The sequence below is a fragment of the Curcuma longa genome, chromosome 3 (genome assembly GCF_044706935.1).
Source record: "Curcuma longa cultivar G26 ecotype Majalengka, Jawa Barat chromosome 3, ITB_CL_G26_1.1, whole genome shotgun sequence".
Lineage (NCBI taxonomy): Eukaryota > Viridiplantae > Streptophyta > Magnoliopsida > Zingiberales > Zingiberaceae > Curcuma > Curcuma longa.
The window spans coordinates 19,517,340-19,529,302 of NC_133863.1; the positions used below are offsets into that span (position 1 = coordinate 19,517,340).

The following is an 11,963-nucleotide window of genomic DNA, read 5'->3' on the forward strand; positions in this document are numbered from 1 at the left end:
AATCATCAAATGATTGGCTCTAGGGCTCTCACTAACAATATCTAGTCTAATCGTTGTTGGCTTATTGTCATATAGGATTGAAACTTTGAATTTTAAACTTAAGTTTTTGGTAAAAGTAATGATATTACTTTTTAAATATTAATATGGTGATGAATCTTTATTAATTGTCATATTAGTTGCATTTATATATTTATTTGTACCTTATATAAATTGTATTGTATTGTATGAAACTTATTTATGCAAAAACATCATTTAATTACATATATTACATAAAGAATGATGACTATTTATAATATTATGTATAAAAATAATTTTAAAAAATTCAAGTGCCTAAGCATCCATCACTGACCGCCCCGCTATTGTCTATCACCATTTACAATACAAGTATTGAGAAACATAAATAACAATCGACATGTTAGGTTGGTTGATGTATTTTTAAGATACTATTTATTAATCAACTATAGTGTACATTTGGCTCAAAGATTATAGTTGAAAATTTAATTTTGTAAGAACAATTATATTTGAACACATAACATAACATTATTGTTTTCAAAATTTAAATTTCAAAACAAAAACTTGAAATTTAATACCTTTTTGAAGCTTTTGCTATTTTTATGGTTGTATCAAATTTGACAATTATGTTGAATATTCATAAAAATGATTTTTCTATAATAGATATACATGAAACAAACCCACAAAATCTCATAATTTTTCTAGGTTATCAAATTTCGCAAAGTAGCATGGTTTGGATTTCAATAGGTTGTGTTAGATAAACTAGTTGACTAGGATCAAGTGGGTATCTTACTATTGGATTTGTGCAGAAAATCGAGTAATGAAACTCACACTCATTTTGATTGTGTTTAGTGTAAAAAAGTTTATGCTACAAATATTATTCTCCTTTTGGAAATTTCCTACCTCTAAGTGGAGTTTAGGAGTAAGTGGAGTCTAATTGAGATCCCAATTTTATTTATAGTTTTACCTAATTTAAATGTATTGCTAAACATCAAAAATCATAAAATTGTTAGCACAATTGTGTCCTTAGTGATGAAACATAAGTTTGATATTCGACTAAAGAGCTTAAGCTAGGATTGGTTTTGTAAATGATATTGTATGAAGCATAGAAACTTGGTTGAAATCTACATGGTGAAATGATATTGTATGATTAAGGTTGAAGATTGGTTTGATGGCTCGAGATTCATTAGAGATCAGAGGATAGTGTGCAACATCCAAGGGATTGTAGGACAAGGAACATTGTGGTGTAGCTTAGTTGGAGGATGCCAATTACGTTGCTGAAGAGAAAAGGATGGCACGTGGAGTGAGTTGAGGTCTTGCTACATCCGAGGGGTGAGAAAATTGATGAGAGATGACCTCATGGGCGAATTGGACTTGTAAGTTAAAACTCTTAAGTTGAGAGATGAGAGACTTGTACTTAGGAGAGGTAGTTCTTAACTTGGGCAAAAACTTGACCATTAGGATAGTCAGATGATCTAATCGAGCCGATTACAGGTAGCCTTTCATGAAGTCAATTAGGCATTTAGCATAAGGTGGTAATCAACCAATAAATGACATGTTTCTTTTGTGGCTAAACAATTGATTAGATTAGATCTATTCGATTGATGACATGTTCCATTCAATTGTTGACATTTTTTGATAATAAACTTTTTGATATATAGAAAAAGCTTATGACAAAATCCTAAGAGATATTATGTGGAGAATTATAAAAAAATAAGTTAACGTATATATTGAAATAATTAAGGATATCTATGAGGATATAATGATAATAGTAAATACTTTTATTACAAGAAATCTTGTTTTATTACAAAAAATAAGGTCCTATTTATATACCAATTTAGGGACCTATTCTAGAAGAACTATTCTATAAAAAATATATATTGTTTTATAGGCTAATATCCCTAAATATTCTAACACTCCCGCTCAAGTTGGAGATATAAATCATATATACCCAGTTTGTTACATATGTAGTCAATTCGAGATTGTATGTCTCATCAAGTTCTTTAATGAGGATGTTCCTTGTATGTCTCCTTGATTTTAGCACATCATCCGCTCCCGAGACCTCCGCCACCATTCTCCAAGTAAGTCTCAAACTGAGCTCGATGGCAGCAGCAAGCAGCGATGGCGATGGGGAAGGTTCCAAGCGAAAAGAGATGGATTGTGAGTGACTTGGTGGGTTGCTGGAGTTATTTATGTTTTGGAAAAGAGTGTGTATTAACATATCTAGGATTTTTTAAATTTGTTGACTTTGACTATCTCATCAACCTCGCCTCATCTTTGACCACCTAAGACAAAGGTATTGCGGTTAAGGTGGTGCGGTTAAGGCGGTGCGGTTGATGCCCGCCTCCCACCTAGGCAGCCACCTCAACCACTATTTAAAACACTGCTCAATACCAAATATCAAGATCATTCCACTTGATATTTATGTTTCTTAATAAAAATATCAAGATCATTCCTATGTTTTCTATGAGATGAAAACAACATATTCCTAACTTTACTATGTGATAATGCAATTCTAATAAAGCAAAATATGAAGTCATCCATACTGAATAAATATTGAATTAAAGTCAATATGGTTAACTCCTAAGAATTTAATGATTTGAGCACCTAAAATACGTTAGGCTAAACCGAATTTAATATGTATTCGTAAAGAATTCATTTCTTATATATTTCCTTTGTCTTGGATTGCCCCAATGATATGTCCTCATTTTTGAATTCCTTGTATCCTAAACCTTTCTTAGTAGAGTTCACTCTTTGGCTCGCTTTGTCTCTCTTTGGCTCCCTATTATCATGTTTAAGGAATTTAAACCAATTGTAGATTTTTCTAGGATTATTCTTAAGATATTTATTGTTAATATAATTAGCCTCTAGTCAAGATTAAGCATGATTTAAAGTTTTAATGTTTAAGCAATATGATTGAACGATATGTGGTGTTTGAAAAATGTGTTTGAGCAATATATTAGTTAGCTCAACGGTAAAATGTAAATCTCTCATCCTTGTGTCGCAAATTAAAGCCTCATAGTATGCAAGATAAATAAGACATAATTGCATTAACAATGCCTATCTAATTAGTAATGGTATCAAGATAATTTCTATGGATCGAATAGTAAGAGCACAAGAAAAGAGAAATTAAAATCAATAGAAAATTTTAAAATATTTGATATAAAATATGACAGCATGATTAGTCATACTAGCTATTTTATTTCTATATTAATTAGATGGGATTCAGCCAATTTATTGACCATGCAATATGAATTTATATTATGAAAGAATTTCCCATGATTAATTCTAGTACAGAATACCTCAATCATCCACTTTGTAAGTTTTAAAGCAAAAGAGTATGAAATAACAAAATTACACAATACAAAAGTTAATTAATTACAATTTTCATATTATTTATGATTACATATTTTTGTTACTAAGAGTTTTTAATGATATCATATTATTATTTTTATAATTTAATCAAATTACATTCAAAAGATATAAATAACATTAAATTATTAAACTAAATATACATCTTTTAGATTAATTGTAGATAATAAATTAGATTTATCAATATAAAATCAATAGTTAAAAATGTATTAATAAATGCTATCATATATATTTATATAAAATTATTAAATAATATTAGATATCAATATGTTAATTATTAAAATTGATTATTATTTAAAATTCAATATTGGTTTAATTAAGAAAGGAATTTTGAGGTAGTAATTCTTAATAGAATAAAAAAGAGGAAAAGCAACTTCATGTACATAGCGGTAGATCACATGTCAAAGTTATAAAGGACAAGGAGTCTTTAATTGAAATTTTGAGGCAATATATATTGCATGAGGCAATATAACTCTCAACTTAGGCCTTGTTTGGTGACTAAAAATTTTCTATTTTCAGTCTACAATTTCTAAAAATCAAAATAAAATAATTCAGAATTCAAAGAAGGGATAAATACTTGTCATGCCATTGATCTCTAAAGAATTTTGAATGTGTAAAAAAAAGTTTATTTTATTTATCCTTTCACTTTCAGATTTTATTTTCTAAAAAATGAGAGAAGTCTACAATAACAAGATTATTATTATGTTGATCTCCCAACAAATCTGCTGGACATAAGGTGAGAGATTCGAGCTATCTATATGCCTTTGTTAATATTCAAAGCTACTATCTGGAAAGAATTAGCAACATGCAAAATTCAATTTAGTTTGATAAAAATTCAAAATATTCCATGCTTCTCATTCATAATTTCATAAGTTTTCAATCAACTTAATCTATATTTTGGTAGAGTCCCTCATTTCTAGACAATTCCTTTGAATCTCTACTTTTCTGTGAACTTACTGAGAAAGGTAAGATCAGCCTTTGTGAATACCAATCGAACTCAAATGACAAATCAGTATTAGCCAATTTTAACAATTATAATTTATAAAGTAAATATTGGTTGAAGTGACGGGCAATATCTTATTAAAGAATCCTTAATCAGATACATGAAAATGGACAATGAATCTTAAAGTTATTGGCCTTCATATTGCTAGTGGGCCCATGTAGGATGAAGATGAAGGGTGGCTGGTTCACAATAGACCAACATTTAACCAGTCAATAACATAATCTTTTTGAAATTATGCTCAATTTAGACGTGTTTAACTGTTTGGTTCATACTATTGTTTGCTACTTAAATTTTGATAACATTAAGTAACAGAAAAAAAGAATAACTCATGATACCATGTGATCATGCCAAACCAGCAAATCAGCATGACAAGATACCAACACCATACAGGTGTGATCACAGACCAGAAGGTTTACCACATACATAAATTTACATCTTGGTCCAGAAACAGTAGGACCAACAATTTTATCCTATTTCTTTGACATATTTTACATTATCAAAAGAGAGACAAAAAATGCCAAAAGGTAAGAATAGAAAAATACCTGAAATTCTCTAACCAAAGCAGCATGTTTTTGCTTCTCTTTCTTCTCCAATAATCATAAATAGAAAGCAACATCTCCCTCTTTCCAAAATGCTGATAATGATTTAGTGCCTTTTCTTTATCAAATACATCATCCACATTTCTGTATGAATCCTTCTCCATTGCATAAAATAATTTCTCAAATTCATCTACTGAAATGTCATTAGCTAAACCAACATCTGTATGTTGAATACTTGAATTATGCTTGGTCAACCACTGCTCATCGCTGGAATCCATATCATACCTTGCTATTTTGCTTAATATAGCTCATTGTACTTCATCATCCTCCATTTTGATATACGTATCAGGTCGTGAAAAATTTGCATCGGAACCTTCCTCATAGACAGAGACCTCCTTGAACACAGGCACCAGAATCATCCTAGACGAAGACTCTTGAAGGTTACGCTCACAACACTCCATTTGCAATTCCTTGAATACAAGCCAATCCCACCTGTCCAAAAATTCAAGCTTCCACCTATAATCTCCAGCCCACATATAAGCATGAGTGAACCGATTAACAACACATGGCCTCATGTCCAAAGATTTGTGAAGATACATTGCTTCACCCTGAAACTTAACTGCTATAGCCCATTCCTGAGAGCCTAACATCTCCAACATGACCTCAAAACCTTCTTCTCTCCAACACCTGTCAACATCAGTGACTAGGACATTTGCACGGCAATGCACAGAGTCTATGTTCTGCTTCACCTCTGCTAAAGCATATTTCAGTTCCTTATTCTGCAGAAGTGGGCTCTTCTTGGCAGATTTCCTCTGTTTTTGAACACTGGGTGGAGTTGAGACATCACTCTCATCTATGAAACTGAGTGAGTCAACATGATGATCATGTGTTTCAACAGAGACAGGTTTAACCACGACTGCCTGGAGGACATTCTGTTTCCCTTCATAAGGTAGCACCACTGTCATTCAACTTGGACTGCCTTGAAATTTGTGGGTGAGCATGCATTCTCATTAAAGCCAAGTTTTGACTTCTAAGATTCCTAGAGAAGCTTCTCTTCTTGCTATGCTTACTGAAACCAGACAATGTAATTGCATTTTGTGAGCCTGTTGTATAAGCATCATGATTAACATTTTTCTCAGGACTCTGCATAACACTAGGCCCAGAGAATACAATTCCCAAAGAATCTTCTTTCGCATGAGCAAAAGAATCATTTCCTTGACAAATGGCAGCCACAGAAGGGATAAGATGGGAGCACTTTAAATATCTCACAATGAAGTGAGGTGAATAAAGAGAACGTAGAAGCATACTGACATGCAAACTCCTAAAAAAGGAGGCTAGTGCCAAATAATCAAGCCAGATTATTGGTATAGATTGTCTAATATCATATATCCTACAAAGCCCACCAAAAAACCGGGGAGTTGTGAAGACAACATTCTGAAAGGGAAGAAAGTAACGATTAGAACATTTAAGAGCATACAATATAAGAAAAGTGAAAGTTTAGGGTAAAACCTACATCACTTTGCCACTTGAGAGGTAATATGTGTACTCCTTGTTCAGAGAAAATACGAGCAAATGACCCAGAGAATATGAAGGCAACAAGTTCCACGAGTGGTGCAATAGTTCCCCTCATCCATTTAAGTATACAGATGATGAGTCTCGAAATCAAATGTGAACAATTAGGATGAGAGGATTTAGCAATAAGCAAGAGCACCACAGGATCAGTGATGCCAGTGCACAAACTGTTTTCTCTAATGCCAACCTTCTTTGCAAAATTCTCTGCCAGCGTTGACATTCTAAACCCCCTTTTCAAAATCACTGGTTGCCTTGCCGCCAGCCCAAAATCCACGCCAAAAATTGCTGCATTTTGCTCGATTGTTTGCGGCAAAGGCGCCACCTTTGGTTTCTTCCCGTGTCGTTTAGGCACATACACAATTCCAAACCTTCTATTCATAAAAGAAGTCGCATCAGCCACAGAAGAAGATGATGATGCCGCACTATCTGAGTGTTGCCTCTGCCTCTTACGCTCATAAACAACTGCAAACTTTTTGTCTTGCGAAGATTCAAGATTCTCCTCTGGACCATCTAACTTCTGTGGCACACTCTCAACAACACCAGCATTCAGTCATCTGTGCTTCCTGCTCCACGCAAGCAGCAGAAAATCCAAGGTGGTTCCTGTCCCCCTCTTCCTCCTTCCCCCAAAGGAGCAAGGGCGTTCCGCCGGCCGCCAAAATCCTCCTGCCACCCATCCGTGTTCTTTTTAACCGCAAGCCGCTTCCCAGATCGGAGGACCCTGGAGCCCCTGCCTCCGTTGGCATTGGCATCCGCCACTCCAGAGGATATTTTGGGAACGAACACCCTCGTCGATCGACGGGTCCCCACCGAGGGCATGGACGGTACCGGCGGAACCGGCAGGGGAAACACCCGAGACCCGATCTCTGCCTCCGCCGCCCCGTACAACTTCCTCGGTGCAGCCCTATGGATCTCCGGCCTCGTGCGCCGCTCCATCATTACCATCATCCGAACCGGCGCGAAACGCCTTCATCGTCTAACAAGATCGCCCTTTCAAGTTGACATGGCTACGAGATTCAGGGTTTCTTTCACTCGATATCCCAGAGATTTTATACGAATCGCGATACGAGCGGCGACTTTTTGACTTCCCTCCCAAAATCAAGGCCCCCAAAACCGGGCACACTGCCAAGTCTCGTATCGGCAGTTACAAGCGTTTCAGGTCGTCGGCGGAGGCAGGCTAGGGTTTGCTTCGCGGGATGGGCGTGCTTCTTTTATTGACGTGCGCCGAGACACAGAGGCCGTCTGATGGAGATCAGACGGTGAGGGTTTGGGGATCTGGTGAGGGGGCTCGATTTACACTTCGGAGGTTTCTGAATCGACGGTGGATTTGTCGAGGAGGAATCGTTCCGGTGCGCCGCGAGACAGATTAGGCTGCGACCTGTCTGACTGGCAATTGGCCAAAATTTGAATCGCATTTTGGAAGATTGGTTGAATAAAATGACGCGCGGGTCCGGACACGGAAGAGGAAGCGACCGGGACAGGGGCACGTGTCTCAGCGCGACTACAAATGATATTTAGAGGTGTCATCTCCGTGTCCTAGTGGATTTGAAGGCTTTCATTTTTACAACGTGTTCACTCCTGGGTGCGGAAAGATCATCTGTGTTGCGACTTGCGCGGGAGGGAGGGAATAGATTGTGTTTTTTTGTTGTTTACCTCTCCGGAAAGTTGGGCGGAGTGGAAAGTGAAGCGATGGGTTAAGCTTGTCTTTGTTGAAGTTGTGTCCCCAGGTCCAAACCATCAGAGAATAGGGCAGGCTGCAGTGAGGAGTGTTGAGGTGGGAGTGGGATCTGATCTATGTCACCAGAGACGTTAAGATTAACGTTAAATATTCAATTAAAATTTAATAAATTAATTTTTTTAAATAAATCAAATTGATTGAATTTTTAAATAAAAATTAAATAAATTAAATCAATAAAATATTGATTAATTCAGTCAAAAATTAAATTAATTAAATTTTTTAAATATTATGAGAGATTTATCAATTAGTAAAGGATTTATAAGTTTATTTATTTAGAAATTTATTGATTATTTTTTATTTTAATTTATTCAATTTAAAGATTTTAAAATTAAAATCAAACTGAATTAACTCAAATAATCAATTTTTTAAAAAAATAAAATTATGAAATAATCAAATTGAATTTTAAATTTGATCGATTGAGTCGATTTATTCAGTTTCATCGACTTTTGCTCACTCCTAGTTAAGGTGTCATGCTCAATGGTGAATTAATATTGGCTTGGCATGATTGAGATAATACGCTCAATGGTTTAGAAGTCTAAAAGGAACGAAGAAGAATGATATGGGATATCTAATAGACCTAGAGTGATAATATGACATAGACTGAGTGATAATATGGAAAATCTAATGGACCTAGAGTGATAATATGGCTCAAGATCCATAGGTTTGGAGAAAGTTGCATGAGGCAAATTAAGAATTGTAGGACGAGGAGATTGAGATTAGTAGGGATGAGATTCAAAAGAAGAGAAATGGTGAAGAATTCGAGGGCTCATGCGCACTGAGGGACTAAGTTAAATTACAAGTAAAACTAATGAATTATGTGTTGAGTGACTTGTAGCATTGGGGATGAGAGTAGAACTTAAATAGGTAGACTTAACCTTAGTGGTGGTCATAAGCAAGGTTACTATTAAACTGTATCAAAGTTCAATTAATTGGTGGTTTGAGAAATTCAATACCCTAAAGCTTTTAGGGTTTGTGATTTGAGTTGTCAACTAACGATAGACATCAATCAATTAGGGTCAAAGAGCCAATGAATAAAATAGTTCAATTTGTGACTGAGTCAACTAGCGATCAACTGATAGTAAATTATCAATTGATTGTTGATGTGAAAAGCAAAAATGAGCTTTTGTTGCATGATAATAGTTGGATTGTTGAAATAGTGCGGCAATTATAACAAAACTATGAAATAATTGAAAAGAAAAATGAGAGATAATAACACAGAGATTTACATGGTTCGGTGATGTGCCTACATCTATGGGAGTGAGGGAAAATTTTTCACTAGATAATTAATTAGGATTGCATCTTCTATATTTATATAACCCTAGACATATAGAAATATTTAAGTCGCAAATATCTCTATAACATTCGCATCCTCAACTAACCAGCGTCTCTTTCTTAACTAGATATGAGCCACATACTCTAATAATCTCCACCTTGGTGAATATCCACCCCTGGCGAATATCCACCCCTTAGGAGAAAAATACACTCTGAGAACTTCACCAGAGACATTGAGTTGAGGTGCATCCCATCTAGCAACTAGAGAAATTGATCAAGTTTAAAGTAGTAATAGGCTTTGTCAATATATATGCTATATTTTCAAAAGTGTGGATTTTCTCAAGTAATATTTCACCAGAAGAAATCAGCTTCATGATCTTATGAAATCTTATATCTATATGTTTGGTTCTCGCATGATACACTTGATTTTTTATCAAATAAATATCACTATAACTATCATAATACAACTGAACTCCACCTTTTTGAACACTCAGTTCTTTGACCAACCCTTTAAGTCATAATGCTTCCTTAGCGGCTTCAACTATTGTCATGTACTCCAACTCAGTAGTGGATAATGCAACTATATAAGTTGTACCATGGACTTTCAACAAATGGGTTCTCTCACAAGAGTGAACACATATCTTATGGTAGACCTTCTATCATTCAAATCTCCTGCATAGTTTATATTTACATATCCCAACTGAAAGATCACTCTATTGTCTATTGAACATGATATCATTGTCTACAGTATTTCTCAAGTATCTAAAAATCCATTTAACTACATCCCAATGTTTTCTACCAGGATTTGAAAGAAACTTGCTCACTGTACTTACAACATGCACCAATTTAGTCTTGTCCAATCAACCATTCATTAGATATTAATTTCTCATTCACTTGAGAAATTGATATACGACGGTTTATTTTGTGAAATAGTCATCCTTTCCCTTTTAAATATATTGATTATGGAAACTAATTTTCCAACAGAAGCCTCCATGCTTTTGGGACTTCTGTTGGAATCATCTCGATACAATACGTGTATTTACATACTTCGCAAATGTGCACAGCGGAAGAAAATAAATAATTATACTTAATTATTAATAAAACACATGCAACACATGTAGAAATAACAATGCACAAGGCATGATTGGAAATTAAAATTTTTACAGAATAGTAAATATTTTATGCGTACCTTATTGATGACGTTGAGCAAAGTTGGCATCAATTGAGCGGTCCTTGTCAAAATTTTATCTCTATTGGTGATCCACGTCAAGGTCTCGTCTAGACGGCTTCCGAAGCCACGAGTAGCATCATCGTCTTCGATACTAGTCGATGATCGATAACGATCAATATGAGAGAAATCTAATTCCGGAAAATACGCAACAACGTTTGTCGCGATCATTTTTCAGAGTTTCTAACTATCACCGGCAATCGTATTCCCAATATAGTTTTCGGTGGTCAACATTTAATCGTTGATTTAGGACAAATGGTTGAAACATTTCCGACATTGATGAAGCATTTTCTGAAAGCTTCACAAGTTTCGGAGAAGATGGCGGATGATCGTCTGACAACTGAGGATTCAGCGGCAATGGTCGGATAATCTATCCAATGATCGGAGATAATTTCTGATGATAAAACCCTAATCCAATCCGATGGCAACTCTGATATTGATGCAGTGGCGGCTCCGCTCCGGCAACCAATCCAGCAATAACTCCATGTCGACAAACAATCTGCTAGTTGAACCATAATCCGTCTCGACAACAACAAACAACAAAAAAGGAGAAAACGTCAATCTTTCTCGGTCAGCCTCCACCACCAACCACCACAGCCAGCCACCATTGTCAGCCACCACAGCTAGCCACCGCCGTCTGGGCACCGCAGCCATGCGCCGCTGCCCGTGATCGGGAGAAACAAGGAGCTTGGGAGAGGCTCTGCCAGCAGCATTCGCGCAGAGGAGAAGACTCAGGCCGGCGGCGTTCGCATGGAGGAGGAAACCTAAGGCCGGCGGCATTCACGTGGAGGAGGAAACCTCAGGTCGGCGCAAAGGAGCAACTAGCATTAATGGAGGTGGTCTTCTCGAGGCAGGGTCAAGCCTTCAACAAAAGGAACTCCTCTCCGATCATGACAGGAAAGGGGGGAGCTCCTGAGGTATAAAAGGGGGGGAGGGGGGAGGGGGGCTCGGGGCTCTCTCTTCTTCTCTCTCTCTCTCACTCTTCTTATCTTTTTTGGGCTGAGCATTTCATTACAGTATTTTTATTTTACTGTACTTCTTCTTCCTCCTGACTGGGCTGACTTGAGCGTCGGAGTGGCCGTCCGGGGACTCCCCGGCGCCAGGATGACCTCTGTTCTCCTGTGATGTTTCAGGGCCTTCCGGTGGTTGATCCTCTCTCCTTCCTCGGTGTGGAGGCCCTCTCCGGCGGTTGCACCCCCCTCTCTTCCCCTGCATGCTGACTGGTCCGGC

At 36.5% G+C, this 11,963-nt stretch overlaps 2 protein-coding genes across 2 annotated transcripts in view; both read right to left on the reverse strand.

Annotated features, from left to right (window-relative positions):
- Window positions 1-11,963, reverse strand: part of LOC141823840 (uncharacterized) — a 100,248-nt gene that overhangs the window by 59,937 nt on the left and 28,348 nt on the right. The gene's annotated exons all lie outside the window — the stretch shown is intronic.
- On the reverse strand, window positions 4,480-7,659 carry LOC141823839 (uncharacterized). The gene is given in 7 exon segments (XM_074711056.1): window positions 4,480-4,566; window positions 4,930-4,958; window positions 4,961-5,873; window positions 5,875-6,360; window positions 6,440-7,045; window positions 7,047-7,148; window positions 7,150-7,659. Coding segments are annotated over 7 exon segments (2,517 nt in total). The 5' UTR covers window positions 7,444-7,659.